We start from the raw sequence: 25,178 nt of genomic DNA, 5'->3' as shown, positions 1-25,178 counted from the left end.
ATTATATCCTATACCTATTTGATACCTACGCTTAATAATCTACCATAAAAAAGTCTTAGAAATGCATCAAACTTGTGGATTACAATTACATGCATTACAACAGAGTTGATGTCATGAGTTGAACATAGTTTGTTGAACTTGAACTCATTCTTGAACACCTACGTTTTTTTGAGCTTTCAAATAGGTATTATTGTAACATAAACAGGCAATTTATAAGTTTAATAATCCCCTTTTCGTGCCTTGTAAGGCATTTTACATTATTAGTATTGTGTACGCTGAACCAAATATATTTCAGGATAAAGGATGATTGCTAACACTGAGATACTATAAGTACTACATTTTATAATAAAGAATTGCAAGTGTAATGATGACAAAGTCCTAGGAAGATAATATATATTCACTCAAAAGCTTTAATTAAAAGAAATTTAATAAATACTCGTTTTTAAATGTTTTTTCATTTATTTTCTCACTTAAATATACCTACCTTAGATACATATTCATACACAGCTTTCATCAATAGGTACTATATTTGTCTTACATCTTATTATCAACCTAGTATCAGATAGGCAAGTGGTAAATCTCTTTTATATTATACTTATAAAAATATTTATACAGCGGAAATCTTAAACAAGGTCTTGTCACTTAAAATCAAAGATGATGAATCAAATATCCCTTGTGTAAATATTAATTTATTATTATTAAAGGAGTTCAAATACAAACTTTTGATGAAAGATAAAAACAATATTATAATTTCAGACTTTTATTTGGCAAACCAATAACAATTAGAAACTGCATTGCAAGTTGCAACTATGGGAAATTGCCTGGGATATCTCAGACAGAGAGCGGTCAAGGGTTTTGTGTTCTTTGTGTTGTATTATGTTGTAGAATGCCTCCCGTGTGAGTATTTCTATATACTCACACAGGAGGAGTTCTGAATGTGTCAGAATTGCTCCTCAGTCACCAACGCAAATGCTTCAACGCATGACCACTCTGTCTGATAGGTCCCTAAAACGACCACATCTTTTTAAAATGTATAATACATGAGGACTTACTAAAGTTCTCATGTATTTTAAATTTTAATGTAATAATATAAAACTAATATTATTATTATTGAGGTACAAAAGTATTTTTGGTAATAATAATATAAGTTCCAATGAAAATATTATGTTTTATGAACAATAAGTATGTTTGTTATGCAATTTTTGTTATGTCTTTTTGGAAAAAGTACTATAAGTAATGTAGGATTATATTTTTGAGTTTTAGTGACTATTCCCATTGTATATTATATCATATTGTAGTCAAGAGAAGTTATAAATGAAAAAGTGCATATGAGAATTTAGCTAATTTGGATTTTATATTATCAATGATTTAACTTTTCTAGTAGTTTAGGTGTATGTGTGTGTGTTAATATTTATTCGTGAATATACATGAATCTAAAGTTTCAAAGGTTGTGTTCTCAAAATTCTTGTTATTGAGAAAGTAATACCTTTGAATTTACCTCTTTGGTGCAGCGTTTATCATGCATGATTTACAAGGAAATAGTTTGTGAAATAACACAAAGACCTACTGCAATCAAAAGATTGTACGAAATGCTCCTAAGACAGGTTCCTAAGAAGTACATAGTAAGTCCTCATGTATTTTAAGTTTTAATTTAATATAAAACTAATACTTACTTATTATTATTATTGAGGTAAGTACAAAAGTATTTTTGGTAATACATAATAATATATGTTCCTATGATAATATTATGTTTTATGAACAATAAGTTCTATATGTTTGTTATGCAATTCTTATTAAGTAAGTCTTTTTTGGAAAAGTACTATAATGTAGGTTTTTGTTTTTGAGTAAAATTTAGTGATTTACACTATTCCCATCATATAATACCATATTGTAGTCAAGAGAAGAAGTTATAAATGAAAAAGTGCTCATATGAGAATTGAGCTAATTGGGATTCTATGATATTATCAATTATTTAACTTTTCTATTAGTTTAGGTGTGTCAATGTTTATCCGGAGCATGTTATACATACATCTAAAGTTTAAAAGGTTGTGTTCTGAAAATTCTTGTTAAAAGTAAGTACTTAATATTGAATTTACCTCTTTGGTGCAGTGTTTATCATGCATATACCAAAATACTTCAGGTTTACAAGGAAATAGTTTGTGAAATAACACAAAAACCTACAATGCAACTATAAGATTGTACCTGTAGGTTTTTGGTGAAAATTCATACTAGTTTTACAGTAATTATACACAACACTTGTGTTCCTTATACCTTATATGTGTTTCTTGTGTACTAAATCAATGCAGTCTTAGCTCATCGCACAAATGCAAACCTTATTGTTGACTAGACATATAGGTATATTGTACTAATATACTACACCTCACTTATGTTATTATTCTGAAACCTCACTAACACTAAATGGATTACTAAGGTCTCTACGTCTTTACTTATGTATCACTTCGTGATTAACTTGAGAATACTTAATCGTTTTCCAAAAATTTGGACACTTCGAATGTTTAGTTTTTTGGTTTTAATAACGAATTATTTTCACTAAAATATATGCTATAGACTAAAATATAACTTATTAAGTAACTAACCAACTAAATAGCAATATAATTTAAGACTAAAAAGTATGTAATAAAATTACTAAAATGTAAACTATTCAGTAAAAGCTACTCGTTGGTTGGTGTTTATTGATTGCTGTATTTGACGTAAAAGCAAGCGAGCTTATGTCAGAAGTGTTGTCATGATACCAAATGATACGAAATTATTACTCAGTTAACAATGGAGAAGTGAGTTTTGTGTCACGTGACCACTGACTGGCTGGAAAATAGAGGTCATGGTACCAAAATGCGAGCCAGTCAGTATTCTGGCTGGCTTTAAGAGCTCATGATAGAGGGGCTGGTCTAGTGTTTTGACCGTCTAGGTCACATTAAGGACCTCGCACACTAGCCGTATGATACCTACTAGGAGTTGTAGACACTCGTTAAAGGCTAGTGAGTAGTGACTGCTTAGAGCCTGTCCAGATAAGGCGTTTTACGGGCGAGTGAGCGACTCGAGCGTTTTACGCGCGTACCAGAGATACTAGAACTACATATTGCTGTATATAATATCGCGTCCAGATGCTTAGTCTTAGTGCCTGTCCAGATGACGCGTTTTACGCGCGAAGTCCAGACGCGCGTTTCAATTTCTATTGCATCCAGATACCGGGTTTTACGCGCGTTTTAACGCTATAAACATGGACTCCAAGTTATCACGCTCCAATCAAATACGTCCATTCGCAACGGACTCGCGCGTAGTTCTGGCCGCTGCAATGGCACCCAAATATCTCGACTCGCGCGTTGATGCGCGCCAGATGCCGCGGGTCTCTCGATTCGCCCGCTAAACGCGCGAGTCGAGATATTTGCTAATAAGTATCTAAAAATTATTAATAAATTATGGGTAGTATTTAATCGAATGACTGTAAATTACAGTTTTAGGTGTCAAAATTACTAAATTTGGGTTACAGAATTACTATTTGAGCTACTGAGAGTGAGTGACGAGAAATTAACAGAACAGCAACTTAAAAATTATTTATTTGAGTTATTAAAATACAAAATGAGCAGCTTTATAATTTTTGAGCGACCTAATATCTGTTTGAGTGTCAACGTTACGTCCTGCATTTTTGATATTTTGATAATTTTTCTTAATTTTTATCAAGAAACCTTGAATTATATAGTTTTGGAATGATAAAATCTTTCACCATATCTCATCATAATTACCAAAAATCTTTGTCGCTAACACAGAAAGTCGCTAAACAGTAAAGAGCGAGCGCAAAGGAGTGAGTGCGGCGTAAGGCGTTAGATGAGGTAGCCCCAACATGTTTTTCAGTAAAACGTGGTAAAACAGAGAAACAAAAAGAAAATAAAGTTAGGTTAAAATATTTTAGTTGCACGATTTGTCAATTTGTAGACTTGCTTTGATAATTGAAAATTATTTTATTGTGGTGCACCTTTCGATATTGTTTTTAGAAATTCCGTTGTAAGATTGTCCAATTTAGAGTGCAAGTTAGTATTTATGATAAACAATTTAAATTTTCGTTTTACAAATAATATATCCGATGTATGAACCATATTTTTGGTGTGAATTCGGTTATAAAGGTCGTTTTGTTTTGTATGATGTTTATATTTTTTTTGAAGGACATGTTCAGTTAATCAATTGTTTTTTCTTGATCAGCATTAGTTTTTCTGGTATGCATTCAGTTAATTAGCGGAGTTACCTAGTGTGCTGAAAAATTATTCTAATGTGCATTTAATAATATCCCTTATAATACTATCACGGTTTGTAAACGTTATTTTTGTTTAATAAGTAGGTATTATCTAATAATGTTATAATGCTCATATACTGTCATTAATAAAGAAACTATCTATCATAGCACAGAACCCGTTTTTGTTACTTTATTAATCCACAGTGATTAGATAAAACATTCGACTAATCGCTGTTTAAACTAATAACATAAGGAAAAAAATAGGATATATCGAAACTGATACATATAATATACTAGCTGTTGCCCGCGACTTCGTCCGCGTGAACTTCAGTTTATAGCGCGCGGTGTCAATAAAATTGGTGTCAAAAGCTTTTTAAAACCCTGGTACCCCTTAAATCAAAATACCAAAAACAGCCGTGTAGTGCCGTAATATGATTTTTTTTTAATTAAACTTTTTTATACCTTTTAAAGCTTATATAGCGGTACACAACTTAGCTGCATAATGCATTACACAACTTTAGCTTTGCCCAATAGCCAATACCCATAGGCCATAAACTATTTACTATTTATTATTGGTAGACTGTTGTTTCTGATTTCTGTGTTGGTACGTGAGTTATTTGATAACATGTATAACAATCGAAAGAATCGAAATATTAACTCAACATGGTACTACTTCTTATAGAAATACATAAGTATGTATTTCTATAAGAAGTAGTACCATGTTGCCATGGAGCAAGCGATAGCGCGATCTAGACGACTCTTGGCGCCATCTGTTCCAGTTTTTGGAACTAACTTAATTTGAACAATTTTACGCATTTTCACCCCCTTACAACCCCTTTTTCCAGTTAAAAAGTAGCCTATGTCCTTTCTCAGGCTTTAGACTATCTGTGTACAAAATTTCATTACAATCGGTTCAGTAGTTTTGGCGCTGTTGTTTTTGAATTTGATATCTAATCTAAGTTGGTAGGTGAGTTCTTTGTTAATAACGTGTATAACAATCGAAAGAATCGAAAAACCTAGCTTAACCACCTCTTATAGAAATACGCATGAGCAAGCAATAGCGCGATCTAGGGGACTCTTGGTGCCATCTATTTTGAGTTTTTGGAACTAACTTAATTTGACCAAATTTACGCGTTTTCACCCCCTTACCCTTTTCCAGTTAAAAAGTAGCCTATGTCGTTTCTCAGGCTTTAGACTATCTGTGTACAAAATTTCATTACAATCGGTTCAGTAGTTTTGGCGTAAAAGCGAGACAGACAGACAGACAGAGATACTTTCCCATTTATAATATTAGTATAGAACGTGTATAACAATCGAAAGAATGGAAATATTAACTCAACATGGTACCACCTCTTATAGAAATACATATGAGCAAGCGATAGCGCGATCTAGGCGACTCTTGGCGCCATCTGTTCCAGTTTTTGGAACTAACTTAATTTGAACAATTTTACGCATAAACACCCCCTTATAACCCCTTTTTCCAGTAAGAAGTAGCCTATGTCCTTTCTCAGGCTTTAGGACTATCTGTGTACAAAATTTCATTACAATCGGTTCAGTAGTTTTGGCGCTGTTGTTTTTGAATTTGATATCTAATCTAAGTTGGTAGGTGAGTTCTTTGTTAATAACGTGTATAACAATCGAAAGAATCGAAAAACCTAGCTTAACATAGCGAGACAGACAGACAGACAGAGATACTTTCGCATTTATAATATTAGTATAGATTATATACATGCGTGATGCGTGAGTGCGTCTGTTTGTAACCTCTTTACGCTTTAGCCGCTGTATGTACCGATTTCTTAGACGAATGTCATGCAGTTCCTTTGGGTACCGGGAAAAAAGAAAGATAGTTTTTATCACATCAAAATCTTTGTTTTAGTAGTAATTTCCCAGTAACATCTAGTAGAAAATATATCATTAAGTCTGCACAGATTTGTATCACTCGCCGCGCTACATTATTCACATTAACACTGACCTTTACGATGCATATTATTTTATTTGAGCGTCTGCAATTTGCATAATTATAATTAATGCTACGTTCGTAGCGTGTAACTCATTTAAAAATAAAAGTATTAACGAGAAATGGCATAGAGGTTAAAGCTTTTGCAATGGAGTTTAACGTTGTAATGATTTTAAATGGTCCTTCGATACCCAAAATATTTAAAATCTGATGATAATCGCGGTCAATTAATGTACCTAAGTTTAAACATAATATGATTAAAGGAGTGAGAACACCGAGACGGGCCGTGCCGGGGCTCATCGCAAAAATCCGCCTCCATACAATTTGTATGGAAGCGAAAATCCGCTGCGCCCCGACACAGTGTGGGATACGCGCATCCGCTTCCATACAAATTGTATGGATGCGGATTTTTGCGATGAGCCCCGGGACGCTGAGCCCCGGCACGGCCCGTCTCAGTGTCCTCACCTATTTACATGGTTCTTGCAGGTACAACCCTCACGACGAGAGTGAAATGCGACTATCGTCGGAGGCGCTGCAGCTGGGCGCGCCGCCGCGCAGCTGCTACCCGCTGGTGGTGATACTGGCGCGCGACCGCCGCGACACCGCCGAGCTGAGGCCCGACGACACCGTGAGTACACGCAAGCGCCGTCTCCGCCCTCCCCGCGCGACAGAGCGAGACGCGGCTGGCGGCGGCGCTGTAGCCGGGCACGCCGCGCAGCTCTGCTACCCGCTGGTGGTGTTGTCGCTTTCCGATACGTTAGAAAGGACTTGAAAGGATGTAAAAATTGTTGGTTTCTCGCGTTAGGTTGTTAATGGCGTTTCACTTTTAAGCTACATACAATTTTTGTTTTTGTGGTTCTAACCCCTCTCTGTACGTTTCTGTCTCACATTGTGGCTTGTTTATATGTAATTATTGTTTATTTATTGCCATTTTAGGTTCATCATAGTTATTAGTTCTTAAGATAATGTGTGTATGATTTGTGCATGTAGAACTACACCTGTAATTTAGGAAACATTAATCTTTATTCTACAATTGTATGTTTTCTATGTCAAGATCTTTTCTAATGTATTTCCTTGTTGGTGTGTCAAATAAAAAATCAAAATAAATAAGGACGCTTGACAGACGAGCAGGAAACATTGTGTAGCTGCAAGATCAGATGATACAGAGTGGACCATGTATAAAAAAATGTCTATACGGTACATCCAGATATACGACTACATAAGTTAATATTACTGTTGCAGGTGGCGCTAGTGAGCGTGGTGCACATCCGGGACGAGCAGTGCAACCTGCCCAGCGGTGTCATAGCGCAGTACCTCAAGCAGGCTAACGGACACCTGTCGTGTTTGAAGGTAGGTATAGTTTTTTAACCGACTTCCAAAAAGGAGGAGGTTATTATCTCTGACATCGCGTTTTTGGAGACAATTTAAGGATTTCATGTTGGGTCCTGTTTCACAATGCGTAATTCGACTCGGATTCGGAAACGCTCGCCGCGCTAGGCATTGACCAATGACTGCACGGTAAAGTTTCTGAATCCGTGTCGCAAGGGAATCGTGAATCGCCCTGCTGATGTCGGCGAAAAAGACTTGTGATCATAGAAACAGCCATTAAGCACTTTTAATGCCTGATCGGTGCAGCGTCAGCGCATACAGTGTGTGTGCAGCAGGGACGTACGACGCACAACACTGCTGCAGATTTCATCGATTAAACTGTATAGCTAGTCACAGTCAAGTGAGTCAACGTTTAGCCCGCTATTATGTAAGTAGTGCCTTGCGGCGTTCCCCAGGGCTCACACCTAGGGCCTCTTTTCTTTCTGTTCTACGTAAACGACTTGTGTTCTGTTATTGCATCCGGATACCAAATGTTCGCAGACGATCTCAAAGTATACAGAAAAATCAACGACCACCGAGATATCATCCTTCTCCAACATGATGTAAACGCAATAAAACATTGGTGTTCTGCTAACGGAATGTTGTTAAACTCATCAAAGTGCTTTCACATTAAATTTACACGTAAAAGAGATCCTATAGCTGCCACTTATTATATATCGAACGATGCGATTGCAGAGATCTCGACCATTCGGGATCTGGGTGTAATGCTGGACAGCAAATTAGATTTTCGGGTTCACATTGATGCTATAATTAAAAAAGGAACTCGTTTGGCTGGATTCGTAATCCGTCAAACCAAATTCTTTAATGATTATGAGATTCCGATTATTATTTACAACTGCTACGTTAGAGCGATTCTCGAGTATTGCTGTCAAATTTGGTGCCCATCTTACGCAGTACACATTGCTCGAATCGAAAAACTTTAGAAACAGTTTTTGTACCACATTTCTTATGCACATAATCTTTGTCAAAAATTACCTTCTTACGAGTCCCGGCTACAATATTTCAAACTTACAACATTAGAAAATAGACGACTAATTGCTGATATAGTCTACTTATCCAAAATAGTCAATGGTAAGCTAGATGCCCCTTCCCTTACGAACAAATTGCAATTTGCTGTCCCACGACCAGGTAGTCGTCTGAACAATATGAAAACTTTTAGTTTGTCCTTATCTCGGACCAACTACTGTCAGCACTCACCACTGTACCGTATGTGTTCAGCTTATAACAGAGTCAGCAATGATATAGATATATTTAGCGCATCATTTCGTTGTTTAAAGTTACATCTATTGCAGAATGGGTAATGTTATTATAATTATGAATATATTTTTTGTTTAAAGCAATGAAAGCGATGTACTATCGACAGAGTTCTTGATCGACTAGGCACTTGGTGCAGGTCGACAGGAACTCTGTAGGTATTGTGGCCAATCCTATTTTAATATTATTTTATATTAGCATGCTGTGTTCACATCAAGAAGGTCTTACACAATTGTTATATTATATAGTATAAGCAAATATTTTGTTAAATTTTAAGTGTTAGGCTAGTTTTGTGAACCTTTAATAAAATAAAAAAAAATTATGCATGTGAATAAGCGTCCGTCGGCCGCAAGTGTAGATTCGAATAAATTGAAGTTTATTTACTAAAATTGTGTAATATGTAGTAGCTCATGAGTTGAAGCACATTATGCAAATTTTCTGTCTATATTGTTTCTCTATTCAAACCGATATTAATATATCAACCTCTATTTTCCCAGCAACTGTACGTATCCGGGGAGGCGGGGTCTGAGGCGGAGTCGGGGGCGGAGTGCGGGGGGAGCCCGGAGCTGTCGGGCGCGGCGCTGTGCTGCGTGTGCGCCGCCGCGCCGCTCTCCCGCGCGCTGCTGCCATGCCGACACGCCTGCCTGTGCGCGCGATGTCTACGTGAGTATCGCACGACGCACTTTACTACCTAGATATTATGTATACGAGTCGGGGGAGGCGAAGACGGAGTGCGGGGAGACCGCGTCGGGGGAGGTGGGGTGGAGAGCGGGGGGAGCGCGGCGCTGTACTGCGTACGCGTGTGCGCCGCTCCCCAACGCGCTGTTGTTATGCCGACACGCCTGCCAGTGCGCGCGATGTCTTCGTCAGTATCGCGCTTTACTACATGGATATTAAGTATCCGAGTCGGGGGAGGCGGGGCCGAAGGCGGAGTCGGGGGCGGAGTGCTGGGGTAGCGCGGAGCTGCCATAACGCGCGATGTCTGCGTGAGTATACCAACCGCAAAAACAAATAAGGGGTCCATTGCAATATTGATGAGTGTCTATAAAAACTGATACGCACATTGTGTAAAAACAAATCAGGGCCTAGAGACAAGTGTCAAGCGATTATCGTAAACGCCAACAAAATGTATGGGATTTGATATTAGTATTCGCTAGCGAAGCGATGACTTATGTCAAATCGCATACATTTTGTTAGCGTTTACGATAATCGCATGCCACTTGTCTACTAGGGCTAGTATTTAACAATACTACGTTAACGTACAACACCTATTTGGAGTGATGTAAAATGGAGATTGTTTACTAACGTTTGATTTGGTCGCTCCATACATCTCCATATTATAATTAGATACCTATTGTAATTTGTAAGTACAAAAAATCATAAAAATCACAAAAACAAAGTTGTTGTTGTTTTTGTTAATTTACGTACATTAGTCACATACCTGTCATGCCTTCAACTAAATATTTCTAAGTCACATTAGTCACATATTATAATAATATCCTGCTATTTTCGTTTTCGGGCATTTTCAAAAAAATGTGTACCCCTGGTTTTTACCTTGTCCCTTGACTTCGCTACAGATTATTTGTAAAAAATTACATACTAACATTTTGTAATTTTAATGTAGGAGCAAAAACAAGTTTTCTTTTATTAAAATACATTCACGTTTGTATAAAATTTTATTTAGTATGAGATTTATAAGGGTTTTTAAGTACCGAAACCTATTAAATTCACCTGTCCCCTTCCCAGAAGTTGTAACAAAATCTTTAATAACTATTTTTTTTTCTTAAAGTAAGTTACTTAAAAACATATGTTAGATTCTTAAATACTTAATGTATCAATTGAATGTCTTGTTATTGAAAAATCTAACATAATTTAACTACAAATTAATTAAAATTATAATCATGAAAAAACAACCCGGCCGGAATGTTCGGTTTAGTGACCGTTTTTTTTAGTTTTATAAACATACTACAAAAATATTTTCGGCACTAAATGATAGCACTATATTTCATTGTACATCGAGAAACTTCAATTTGAATTTAGTAGTTAAAAATCTGCTACAAGACGCGGACGCAGGTTGGGTGGTTCTTCAGGAACGGTTTATTTGTTCAGATAAGTGACCATATTTTGTAAGCATTATTATACTTTCTCCAACTGTTTTTACTGTTAACACGTTGCAAAATTAGCTTAGTATTTAGTAAAAAAAATGAAATTGTGATAACTATTATCGGTTATTTACAAACACTTTAAAAGTAAAAGAAAGTAATATTACGTGACTTCCGACTTGTGACTTTTCGTATGGTCACATATAATGGAACGGACAAGTCACAACAGGCGGAAAGCATAAGGCTTAGTTCACATTTTAAATAAATTATTTTTTTATTCACAGATTTTATTAAGAAAATTGGTGATTTTTAAACTGGTACGATTAACGTACAAATATATTTTTTATTAGGTACTTATGTGTTAAGGTGACGCCGCGTTAAAGTAAAAAACCGTTTTGGATATGTTTTAGATTGCTAGTTTTCTATGAAAGGCCGGCCCGGCCTCTCACAGAAAACAAGCAATGGAACAGCAAAAAATGGAAAGGGCGTAAGCGACAAAATAGTTTTGTCGCGTAATTTAAAAACCATAAATACATTTCATATAAGCTATGGGCAAATTAAAGTGTATGCTTGAACCAATCCATGTACATTTTTGGAAGCTTAAATCACTCTCCTCTGTTGGAAAAATAGGAATCCTTTTTTTTTACACAGGTCTCTTTGATTGATTATTCTGTGTTATAAAAGTTGACCAATCGTGTTATGCTATGGGTAAATCAAAGACAAAGACATGATAAATACTGACAATGAACTTTAATTTCTTAGCTTTAGTCATTGAAAAATCGATATCGCTACAGCCAAATTATCAAATTATCAAGGCGTCGCCTTTACTTAACAATAACAAATATTTAAAATTTAAGTACCTAAAAGTTTTATTTTTTTAAATAATTTTGATTTTATTTCCACTACTTTTCTATCAGTAAAGTTGAAAATCATTTTGTGTCATTGATATTTTTAGATTTATAATAACTAGACATCGGATTATATGCATTTGCATACTTGCATATGCAAATGCATATTATAATGTCACTTTTTAGGCGATAGTGCATATTTTGGCAATTTTGCATATTTCGGTAGTTTACCTTCTATGGGCATTAAGATGGCAATCGGAAAATGTTGGTAGACAATTATTATTGGCGTATAATAAATAAATAAAAACTAAAAAGGCTTTATTTCAAGAAATTAAATATTTTGATTTTATGAAATTATAAAAATCGGCGCTTTTATTAATGTCACTACCGGAAAAGTCTTAAAAAAAATAATAAATTTTAATATTAAGTGACTTTTGATTGATTGATTAAATACTGACAATGAACTTTAATTTCTTAGCTTTAGTCATTGCTGAGAAAAATCGATATCGCTATAGCCAAATTATAAAGGCGTCGACTTTACTTAACAATAACAAATATACTATTTAAAATTTAAGTACCTAAAAGTTTTATTTAATAATTTTGATTTTATTTCCACTACTTTTCTATCAGTAAAGTTGAAAATCATTTTGTGTCGTTGATATTTGCAGATTTATAATAACTAGACATCAGATTATATGCATTTGCATACTTGCATATGCAAATGCATATAATGTCACTTTTTAGGCGATAGTGCATATTTTGGCAATTTTTCGTTGATAGTGCATATTTCGGTAGTTTAACTTCCATGGGCATTAAGATTGCAATCGGAAAATGTTGGTAGAAAATTATTATTGGCGTATAATAAATAAATAAAAAGTCTTTATTTCAAGAAATTAAAGATCCTTGATTTTATGAAATTATAAAAATTGGCGCTTTTATTAATGTCACTACCGGAAAAGTCTTAAAAAAAATAATAAATTTTAATATTAAGTGACTTTTGATTGTGCATATTTTGTGCATATTTCGACCATTTTTCGTGCATATTTGCATGGATATTTCGGCACTTTGATCGTGCATATAATCCGATGTCATTAATAACTTAGGAATTCGTAGACATGTGAACACATCTTTATGATTATGAGATGTTCGTCCCTCTAATTAATAAAGTTAAATCTATGAAATCAAAGAATTTTTTACTTTTATAAGTAGTGCAACAATAAAAATGTTTAAATAAAAGGTTTTTGTGTTATAAAAACTTCTTTATATATGTTAAATATTACTTACTCATGTAAAAAAATGAAAAATAACCTAGTGGGTAGGTCACATAGTCACACTATGGATTAAAAATAATTGCTACTCTTGTTGATCCTTGAAATTATCAAATTTTTTTTAATAAACAATTAAATATGCATTTCACTAGATTAAATTAACGAAGAAATCCATTTATTGCTGTATTTTTTTGTATTAAATTATATTTTACATTTAGTCGCACAACGGAATCCGTTTCGTCGAAAATTCGATTTTGTTTCAATAATATCAGAATAATATAACGTTTTCAGCGTTCTTTTTAACTTATTCCATTAGTTCAATATTTTTCCTTGTATATGACATTCAAATAAAGGTAAATAAATGACCTTAAAAAATATAGACATATTTTTGCAAGGGTACACGTTTTTTTGAAAATGCCCTTTCACCTAATTACACGTCTCCATGTCATAATATACATAATACCGACATAATATTATAGTCTGTCAAAAAAGTGAAGAAATTAAAAAGTGGCAACATCGTAGTGTCATCCCTTTTTTCTTAGATTGATTTGAAAGGGAAATGACACTACGATGTTGCCACTTTTTAATTTCTTTACTTTTTTGACATACTATAGAATCGCTAATGTTTGACACGTGTAATAAATATATTTTAAATTTTTACACCCAATTACTTTACGAGGTCTACTTGACTTTATCTGGCATATGGCAAATAAAGGCAGCGAACCGTGGACACGCTGCACTGTGCACTGCATACAATATTATATAATTTATTAGTAAGAGGGAAAATGTAGAATATACCTAGAGTCTGCAAGAAGAGTTGCGAGGCATTGAATAAATACGACATAGTCAGGTTTTTTGATTGGATTAATATTTAAATATTATACTCAGTTAAGGGCGCGTTCAGACGCGCGCGTTTTCAGCTCGCGCAGATCCAAATTGCTATAGCGTTTGGGAAAAGACTCGACGCGTGCTGATTCCTTCCATTCCTTCCTTCCTTCTCGAAGACAATGAAATCCATTATCAATAGCCAGCTTCTTCGATACTTGGACGGCCAGGGATTACTAAGCTACAAACAGTACGGTTTCCGTAAGGGTCGCCTGGCTGGTGATCTCTTGGCGTACTCATCGTTGGGCTCAGGCAATTGAGTCGAAGGAAGAGGCATTGGCTGTTAGTTTAGACCACGGAGCTAATACAAAGAGGAGCTGGCCTAAGCAACTGTGCACTGTGATTTTCAACTAGGTCCTGACGTCATCATTGTGGGCGGGGCTTAAGTCAGTACACTTTCAGCGTTTGTCAGGTGCACACGTAACAAGAATCCCAATAAATTGGTGTTTTCTGCGTTTTTAACAAGGAAAGGATGAAATTTTGTGTTTTACAATGTCGAAAACACTCAGACAGACGTTCTGATAATATAAATACCATCACATTTCATTTGGAAATAATTTTAAATGTAATTTAAATATAAAAGTTCTAGAACATTTCAGCTTTCAGCGTTAATTATACTATTTGACACTAGGTGACCAAACCTTTGAAAGATAATACAGACGTAAATGCGTATAATTTCGCATAAGTTTATTACAATAATCATACTTGAATACTGAAAACCGTTATACACTTAGTCTTAAACACATTTAATAGCTAAAACCGTGATTATATAGCTTTTATTATGATATTACTTATAAACCGCCATCTGTCGTCACCTATGATAACTATTTGACACGTAAAAAATATCCAGGGCCGTAGTACGTCCCATAATATTCAAGACAGAATGACATCTGGTGTAAGATAGTTGAACTACGTAGTAACATCAACATCGACCTAAGCTAGTAGTTTGGCTTTTAGCCGATAGATGAAATATTGAGAAGTGGGCGGAGCTTGACACCCCCTCACCCGCAAATTGTCACGCGTCGTTTCATAAGGAAACTTGATTACAACACCTCCTCTTAGTATTAGCTCCGTGGTTTAGACATAGCGAAGGCCTTTGATCGGGTTTGGCAAAAAGCGCTGCTATCAAAGATTCCATCATACGGGCTGCCCGAGAAACTATGCAAGTGGGTCACCAGTTTCTTAGCAGATAGAAGCATAAAGGTCGTAGTTGACGGCGAATGCTCGGAAACTCAGTCTGTTGATGCTGGTGTCCCTCAGGGCTGTGTGCTATCGCCTACCCTATTCATACTGCATATCAATGACATGTTACAGACCAACGGCATTCATTGCTATGCAGATGATAGTACAGGTGATGCTGTATATAGCGTCTCCCCAAATATTTCTCGGCTTAATGTCATTAGCTATGTCCACACTGTGCACTTTCATCTTAAATTTTCGTCACTAACTTTCATATTGGCGCATTCAATAATTGAATGCGTCAAGGAACGCAACGCCAATATTGTCATTTTTGAAGTTTTGGATACGGTCAGAGCCGTCAGAGGGCATACGTCACGGGCATGCCTCACGTTCGCTGTTGACTGCGCTATAACGCATGCCCTTGACGAACAGAAAAAGGCACAGTGTGGACAAAGCTATAGAGAGTCGAAACGAACTTGTGTCTAAAATAGAGAATTCATTGGATAAAGTCTCTGGGGTCGACGTAACTTAGTCCAATTTAACCCCGCTAAGACAAAAGTCTGCGCGTTCACCACTAGAAAGTCACCAATGGTCGTATATCCTCGTTTTGAGGGCACATCTTTAACCATCTCCCCTAGCATTGAGATACTTGGCGTCAACATATCGAGTCCAGTCCAGTTCCGATATCATCTAGAGGGTAAGGCGAAGTTAGCCTCGCAGAAGCTTGGTGTTCTTAACAGAGCGAGACAATACTTCAGTCCGGACCAACGCCTACAACTCTACAAGGCGCAGGTTCGGCCTCATATGGAATATTGTTCTCATCTCTGGGCAGGGGCGCCAAAATACCAACTGCTCCTATCCAACTGGATCTGGATCCTATCCAACGAAGGGCCGCTCGAATTGTTGACTGCCATAGTGTTTCAAACAGCTTAGACCCCTTGGAATTACTCCGAGATGTAGCTTCAATCTGCTTCCTCTATCGGTTGTATCACAGGGAGTGCTCTGAGGAACTGTTCGGAATCATACCACCTGCAACTTTTCGCCATCGTCCAACGCGAAAAACATACCATCCTCATCATCTTGATGAGTGGCAGTCTTCCACCGTGCGTTTTTCGCGTAACTTTCTGCCGCGCGCTGTAAAACTCTGCAACGAACTGTCACCAGCAGTATTTCCGGACCCATACGATCTGCAAACCTTCAAGAAGAGAGCGTATTCCCTCTTAAAAGGCCGTCAACGCACCTGCAGCTCTTCTGATGTTGCGAGTGTTCATGGGCGACGGTAGTTGCTTACCATCAGGTGACCTGTTTGCTCGTTTGTCCACTTATTAAAAAAAACATTAAAAAAACCGCTCGAGCAGAAAACGCGCATGTCTGAACGCCGCGCACTCTAAGTTAAGATGCAAAGTCTTAAATAGTAGTGTCCGGTATATAGGCTGATTTGCCCGGTTAATATGTTTTGCGACCTGGCAACCCTATAATTACAAGTAACATCTAGGACTTTTTGGCGGGAAGTCGAAAAGAGCGGGTTTTTAAAATTTTCTCTGCTATATAAAATTTATTTTCCAGTAGTATTACTGTAATATATTTGTAAATAGTACTTTTTCAATAGTGATAAATAATATAAATAAGATGAGTGTAGATAGCGACGGGGGTCCGGCCCCCGCAGATACTTCTAAGAAAAGAAAATTAGACGATAGTGTAGTGGATTATAGAATGTACACAAAAATAAACTATAAAAGACAATTCCCAGAGAATTATACTAGTGATTGCGTAGTTTATGTCGAATCGATAAACAATGAAAAATTGGGAAACAAAAATCCCATTGCTTTAACAAAATTATTCACGGAAAATGTAAAGGGCATTATAGGAGTGCATAGAGTGAACGCTTACAAAGTTGGTGTCACTTTTAAAAAGCCCGTACCGGCGAATAATTTCCTTAAACAAGACCATTTTCTATTAAGAAATAAACTGAAAGCCTTTGTACCGGCCCACCAGTCAGAGGTTACCGGTGTTATAAAGTATGTACCTAAGGATCTGTCCAACGAAGCTATATACAAAAACATAACATGCGACACAGAAGTGATTTCTATTAAAAGATTTTTTAGGAAAGTCGAAGGGAAACTTACTCCATTGGGTACAATTGCAGTTACATTCGCTGGTACAACTTTACCTCAGTATGCCTACATACAAATGTTTAGATATCCAGTACATTTATATATACCACCATTACTACAATGCTTCAAGTGCCTCAAGTTTAACCACTCTGCTAAAGTTTGCAGAGGAGAACAAAAGTGCTCCTCATGCGCTGGACAACATTCATACAAAGAATGTGATGTCGAAGAAATTGTATGCCTCAATTGTAGCGGAAATCACTTGGCCATCTCGCGAGACTGTCCAGTGAAACAGAAGAAAATGCAGGAAAAGAAGTCCAAATATGAGAATTTCAATCGTAGTTATGCCACTGTGGTGAGTAGTGTTCCGTTGCTCACTGACCCTAAATCTTTTCCAGCTATTTCAAAACCTAATGTACATTCTGTTAGTAATACTAAAACGACTTTCAATGTTGAACAAATTTTGAATAATGACATTATAATGAATGCCTTAGTTAAGTCTCTTGTAATCCTCGGTAATAACAATACTCCAGTCACAAATAAAAGAATTAAAGATATATTATTATCAAATTTAATCACATAATGGATACATATTTAAAAATAGCACAATTTAATATACAAAGCTTGCAGAATAAAAGAGCCTTATTACAAACATTTCTTTTTGATCATAATATAGACATATGTCTGTTAAATGAAACATGGCTTAAGAGTTCAAGTATAATTCCAGATTTTACACCTTATAATTTCATACGTAAAGATTCATTAAATTCACATAATGGAGTAGGTATACTCATTAAACAAAACCTCAAATATAAAATTGTAAATACAACTTTTTACGAAAGTATTCAAAATATCTGTATATCCTTAGAAACTACAATAGGAACAATACACATTTTATGTGTGTACTGCCCACCTAATAACAGGTTTGATACAAATAAATTAAAAAAAGTATTACTTGAAACTCCTAAACCATGTCTCATCATGGGAGACTTTAATGCACACCATATTTTATTCGGATGCCACTCGAACAATAACAGAGGTAACAGTTTGTTTAACATCATAGATGAATTTGACATGTGCATATTGAACGATGGCAGTGTCACAACAGTTCAGGCACCAAATAGAAATCCATCTGCAATTGATTTAGCTCTTGTTAGTCCTTCTTTAGCTCCTCTTTGCGAATGGCTTGTCCACAGTGATCCAATGGGCAGCTACCACTATCCAACTCAGGTAACTATTAATGTACAGCCTTCAATATATGAAGTTCGTCCTGTGGAAGAAAAATATATTTACAGTAAAACAGATTGGAATAAATATTTTAAGTTATCAGAGACATATTTTTCAGAATTAAATGTAGATAATAATAATTTAGAACCACTTCAGTTATACAATAGTTTTGTCAGTATTTTGTGTAATCTAAGATCAGTAACAGTACCAAAACAAAATCCAAAGCCAGTTTTGAAGCCATTAAGAAAACCAGCTCCTTGGTGGAACCAAAAATGTGAAGATGCAGTTCGAAAGTCCAAGGAAGCTTTAAAAAATTATAGAGCTTTGCCCAGCATTGATAACTTTATTACTTATAAAAAAATTGATGCTCAAAAGAAAAGAACATTAAAGGATGAAAGGGTTAAATCATGGCAAGATCTGTGTAGTAGTTTTCATAGAATGACACCAGTCTCTAGAATATGGGGATATATTAAAAGATTCAAGAGAATAGGTACTTCCCATGATAGGTTTTTAAATGATGATTGGGTACCATCCTTTTTAAATAAAATTTCAGATCAGTCTCAGGTAAATGAAAACAATTTAAAAACTAGTTATGATCAAGCCATTGAAGATGAAAGTAATTCATTTCTCAATAAGCCATTTACACTAAGCGAATTGTACATATCTTTAAAAAGTAGAAAAGACACAACACCAGGCTTGGATAGTATACCATATATTTTAATTAAAAAACTACACCCTAATGCCATAGAAATTCTTTTAAAGATTTATAATAGGTTATGGGATGGTTTAGTCATACCAGAGTCATGGAAAACTCAATGTGTCATTCCCATTTTAAAACCAAATAAACCAGCTAGTAACCCATCTTCCTACAGGCCCATTTCCCTATCATCATGTTTAGGTAAGCTTTTTGAAAACATGTTAAAAATGAGATTAGATTATTTTGCTGAATCACAAAACATTTTACCAGATATTCAGTTTGGATTTAGGAAAGGAAAAAGCTGTTCTGGAAGCTTTGTATCATTTATACAAGATTTAAAAAAGGCAAAACTTAGTCACTGCAGTGCTGTATGTGTATTTTTAGATGTAAAAGCTGCCTTTGATAGTGTCAACATTGAAGTGTTAATTAAAGTTTTACAGGAACTGGGGCTTCCCGTGAAAACTTTAAAATGGATTTATAAATTTTTAAGTAACAGAAAAGTTTATGTTAAATTCAACAATAAATTGCATGGACCTAAGACGGCCAATAAAGGCACAATGCAAGGGGCTACAACATCGCCATCATTTTATAATTTTTATACATCTCAAATCCTTAAATTTGTAAATATTCCTGGAGTAAAAGTTTTGCAATTTGCTGACGACTTGCTTTTGTACAGTGTAAATAAAAACTTAAATATGGCTATCAACCTTATAAATAGAGCCTTAGCTCAATTACAAAATTATTATAAAAATATTTTAAAATTAGAAATAAGTTCAGAGAAAAGTTCAGTGCTAATATTTAGTAAAGATGTACCTGCACATTCTGTAAATATAGTTTATAATAACAACAGAATTCCCATTGTGAATCACCACAAATTCTTAGGAGTTATTGTGGATAATAAACTTAAATTTGATAAACACATTAACTATGTATGTCAGAATGCTATGAGAAGCATAAATGTAATGAGAAGTTTGGCAGGAACATTTTGGGGTTCTGACCCAAAAACTCTTAATATGTTGTACAAAAGCATAGTCAGAAGTCATTTTGATTACAGTTCATTAGCTTACATGAATGCAAGTATAACATTACTTAGAAAATTAGATGTGATACAGAATATAGGTTTAAGAATAATAAGTGGTGCCATGCGTAGCACCCCTATTGTGTCTATGGAAATTGAAAATTGTATACCTCCATTGTCCTTGCGTCGTTTACAATCGGCTGAGAGATTTTGTCTTAAAGAGTTATCCTGTAATAACAATTTTTTAGTGAAGAAATTGTTGCATCCTATAGATATTGTACAGTCAGCTTCGCCAACTATCACATCTAATGATCTCATTTCTGCTTCTTTACCTGAAATTCCAAGAATTATGTTATTAACAAAAAATTACTCTAAAAATATGTACACTAGTAACAAGTGGCCAATTTATCAATATTCATATGAAACTACAATTTTTAATATTAAGTGTCATTTAGATTCCGTTACAAATAAATTTGACTTTTTACAATTTCTACAGGATAAGAGAGATTTTTACACAATATATACAGATGGTTCCAAAAGTGAGGAAGTTAAAGCTGCATACTATGACCCACAATGTAAGTTAAGTAAATGTTTTAAAATACCACAAAGTTGCAGTATTTTTACAGCAGAGGCCTGGGCTATATTAGCTGCTTTAAAATATGTCTTTACTGATGTAAATAGTGTAAATATTTTAATAATTACTGATTCTAAAAGTGTATTATATAGTTTAAGTAACCAAAGTATGTCTTTTAAACAAAATTATATTATATTTAGAATTAAATATATGTTAACAAAATTGGTGGAAAAGAACATAGAACTAGTTTGGGTTCCCTCCCACAGTGGCATATTAGGCAATGAAATTGTAGACCAGGTGACCCGTAGGGAACACGATGTAGATCTTTCAGAAAGTTTTAAAGTACCATTTACTGATTTATACCCACAAATTACAAGTTCAATTAAAAGTTTATGGAAAGACTATTGGGCGAAGATAATAGAAACTAAAGGAAAATGGTACGCAGAAATTCAAAAAGACATACCGACGATACCATGGTACAACAAGATAGTTTATGTGAACAGGAAATTAATAACAACAATTAATCGTTTGCGCTTTGGTCATTGCCTGGTCCCATCACATCTTAGAAAAATAAATGTAATAGACAATAGTACCTGTACACATTGTTTGGAAGAAAATGCAGACATAGATCACGTGCTTTTTAAGTGTCCAGTCTTTGCCATACAAAGAACCATATTTGTTGATACGATCAAGGTTATTGCTGAAGAGAACTCTTTAAGTGTCCCCCGCCACAGTCAAGACCTATTGGCAAATTCTCTTTTCTTTAACTCTGTTTTCAAATATATTGTAAATACTGTACAGAAAATTTAATGATAAGGCTAGATATTATGTAAGTTATGGTTAGGTTAAGTTTGTGTTTTGACTTTTGTAACGTTTTTCATAAATGTCAGTTGTTTTGATAGATGTCATGTGTCACTGGTTTTAGTTTTTTTTTTAATTTAAGCTTTTATGAGAGTCTTAGAAATGTGAAATGTATCTTTCAGTTTTTCATGGTTTTCTTTTTGTTATTCATATTTCATTTCATTTTACATATTGAATTCATTGTATTTTAATTCAACACAAAGTTCATTGTACTATAATCATAATGTGTACGACTGAAGGACATGTATCCATAGTCATGAATAAATTAAAAAAAAAAAAAAAAAAAAAAAGTAACATCTAGAACCGCTAAGATAATACACATAGATTAACCGCGGTATGAATCGAAATGTGCGCGTCAGTATTCAGGCGGTGTGCGCCGCCGATGATCTGCATTGAGAGAAGCAATGACAATGAGCGAGTGTGACCACGGCTGCGGGCCGACCGTTTTATTGTTATATTATTATTTATTTTAGATTGTAACGAAGAAATGTAGACTGTAGAATTGTAGTTTATCACAAGGAACTCCTAAATGTTACAATTTTAGTGTTGACATCTAACAATATTACTAACAACATTACTTACTAATAAATAAAATAAAACAAGGAAATAACCCTTAAAAATTCTATGAGGGACCTCGGAATTATAGTGGACTCTAGATTACTATTTGATGAACAAGTAAATTATATAGTAAATAAAGCATCTAAAGCACTCGGATTTGTAATCAGATCTAGTACTCATTTTTAGTCTATTAAAGCCATCAAAATTTTATATTGCTCATATGTACGAAGTATCCTGGAGTACGGTTCCGAGGTTTGGAATCCTTCCTAAGATATCTATAAAAATAGAATTGAATCAATCCAGAAACGCTTTCTAAGGTTTCTTTAGTTTAAGTGCCACCTTAACCTTCCTAAATATGAGGCAAGGTGTAATAAATTTCACTTCCTTCCCTTATGTCTTCGCAGAGACATTTCAGATTTAGTATATTTTTGTAAAATCATTAACAATGCCATTGATGCCCCTGATTTATTATCAAAATTTAATTTGAATGTCCCTAGCAGATACTTCCGTAATTACGTACCGTTTCATGTTCCACCTTTTAAAACATTCTACCGCCGTAATTCTTTTGTTTGTAGAGCTAGTGCACTTTTTAATAGTTTCTACTCAGGTAGAGATATCGAAGACATTTTTAAACTAAAAACATCCGAGATTTGTAGGCTCTTGTCAAATGAGTTTTTTAAATACAAAGAACGAGTGTTGTTGCATATTTTATCATATTGAGTGGTTTCGAAAGGTACTTAATTAGTGCGTTTTGTGAGTGATGATGTGTAGTACGTATTTAAATTAAGTTAAATTGTTTGTTGTTAATTATTATTGTTGTTCTATATGCTTATTTTTACGATCAAGTCACTAGATTTACAACTGTGCATGTTATCTATGATTGCTTTACTTTACTTTTATTTGTGAAAACTTTATAATCGGCTCTATGTTTTTATAATTGTATCTTTACTGAAATTGTTTGCAAGCTGTTAGTTTTCTGAATAAAATAAAATAAAAAAATAATTGTTATTTATTACTTTACAGATTATAAAAACTAAGTAGAAATAATAATTCTTTACGCAAGCTGGTATTCGTTAAAGTCTTTTTCTTATGCAGAAATAGGTTAAAAATAATGTATGGTAGAGCGATATTACCCAATACCTCATCAGTAGTCTAACATAAGTTCGTATCTCTCGCTTATATTTCCGCACAGCGGTCTATCACATTATACCGCTACCGCTTATAACCAACGACATCCCCATAAGATATTCCCCGCACGTCGCGCACATCCGATCGCGTGCACAATGCCGCGCCCCGACCTCCGCCACGTTTGGAGATAATGTCCACCGCGGAGGACACGAGACCTCCATAATGTGATCATCGATTTATTGATCCCTACGAGGACACATAGACAGGAAAATTTAATACTGAGGGTCGATGAGAAGAAAATTATCTCAAACGCCCCGAATGGCAGGGCTATTACAATGTAATAGCCAATAGGCAATAATTTTACATTTCATTCATCATAAATCGTAAATATTATGTTAATCGCAGCGCGGCGTCGCGCGTCGTCTTGTAACGGTGTGAACGAGCAGACATTAAGGGGGGCAGTTTTGCACTAAAAACTGTCACTACGTCTGGTTTAAATTTTTACAGAATGATTGGCTAAATATAATTTGGTTTACATTATTATGCTTCTTTCTTCGCACTCTTATTGTTTGATAAGCGAAAAGCCCTAATCTAGGTTGACATAAAACCATAAAGTAAAAAAACCTTACCCATTTCCTGTACATACTTGTTTTCAACTTTTTCATGTTAAGGTCTCCAAATACATTGTATTTTAATTATCTTTCCAGCTAAACTGGACAAGTGTCCGATCTGCCGCAGCGCCATCAACAGCTACTTCTGCATCCGCAACGAGGGCGACGACGGCGCCGACATCAAACAGCACTACCCCATCAACAGGCGAATACTCAACCTCTTCCACTACCACTAGACAACGGTACAACTGTGCAGTTTGGCCGTACACATGTTATATCTTCATACTGCCCGCAGGTAGTATGAAGACGTACATATAGCTATGAGCTGTGTGTGACATCTTACACGCAAAATAAACGGGAAACCGTACATTTATTCGTTAAGTAGCCTATCCCTTTTGATGGTCTATTATTATATATGTGCCAAGTGTCGACAAAATTGGTTCAGTTGTTCGTGTGATAGCGTGTCCAAGCAAAGATTATTACTGCATATATTTAGACCCATGTAGTATAAAAATGCGCCAATGTTCTTTGTAAAATATAATAAACACTGTGGCCGAACTGTACGGTTTTAACGTTACGCGTGTAGCAAGATAAATACTGGAGTAAGTACACGTCTCGAAGTACGTTGATAAAATATATGCAGGTTGTATTGCTTGTATAACTTGTTATAGAGAAGGGCTTGAGACAAAACCGAATCTAAATTGAAACAAATATAACTGGCGAACACTGATATCTCTGAGTTTTATCTCTATCACTTGACAAAGATAGAAAAAGACAAAACTGCCGAATATTCTTTCGCTCACTTAGAAGTATGTAAAACAGGCCCAGGTCTAAAGTAGGTGTCGCATTTTAACAAACCTAGCATGTATGCGCCTGTTCTATAATAACACGTGAAAAATAACACGTAAACGACGATATTTTATGCGATTTACCCAAACATAATCTTGATTTGTTAATATCATGATGACAATTATAAAAATGCAATAAACTTGTATTAGATTTCCCATTAACACAAAGATTTAATTAAATATTATTTAAACTGAACGTCTTAAGCACGCTTTGCGCCGTTTCACGGGTTATTTAAGTACGCCGCATAACAAATTCGTCATAGGAACATGGTACAGTCACAGAGTATATGACATTACAAAGTATACAAATGTGTCACAGTATGATGATAATAATTAATGGGCATTGTCCAAAAAAAATCACATGTACTTTTTATATATTTTTTTTCGTTAAAATAGGGTATTTTAAGAATATAAATT

At 35.1% G+C, this 25,178-nt stretch overlaps 1 protein-coding gene and 1 long non-coding RNA gene across 2 annotated transcripts in view; one reads left to right on the top strand and one right to left on the bottom strand.

Annotated features, from left to right (window-relative positions):
- Positions 1–25,122, top strand: part of LOC121726282 (cell growth regulator with RING finger domain protein 1-like) — a 47,757-nt gene extending 22,635 nt beyond the window's left edge. Inside the window, exons 4-7 of the mRNA XM_042113574.1 lie at positions 6,690–6,831; positions 7,446–7,553; positions 9,344–9,509; positions 24,010–25,122. Coding sequence (XP_041969508.1) covers positions 6,690–6,831; positions 7,446–7,553; positions 9,344–9,509; positions 24,010–24,149 — 556 coding nt within the window. The 3' untranslated portion in view covers positions 24,150–25,122. The remainder of the gene's footprint in view (positions 1–6,689; positions 6,832–7,445; positions 7,554–9,343; positions 9,510–24,009) is intronic.
- On the bottom strand, positions 7,683–24,652 carry LOC121726286. The gene is made up of 3 exons (XR_006035515.1): positions 24,639–24,652; positions 19,158–19,161; positions 7,683–7,767 (listed from the first exon to the last, which is right to left on the bottom strand). It is a non-coding gene; the product is annotated as an uncharacterized LOC121726286 (long non-coding RNA).
- Positions 25,123–25,178: the final 56 nt, after the last annotated feature.

The sequence above is a fragment of the Aricia agestis genome, chromosome 4, assembly GCF_905147365.1.
Source record: "Aricia agestis chromosome 4, ilAriAges1.1, whole genome shotgun sequence".
Taxonomy (NCBI): Eukaryota; Metazoa; Arthropoda; class Insecta; order Lepidoptera; family Lycaenidae; genus Aricia; species Aricia agestis.
This window is presented reverse-complemented; position numbering and strand designations above follow the sequence as displayed.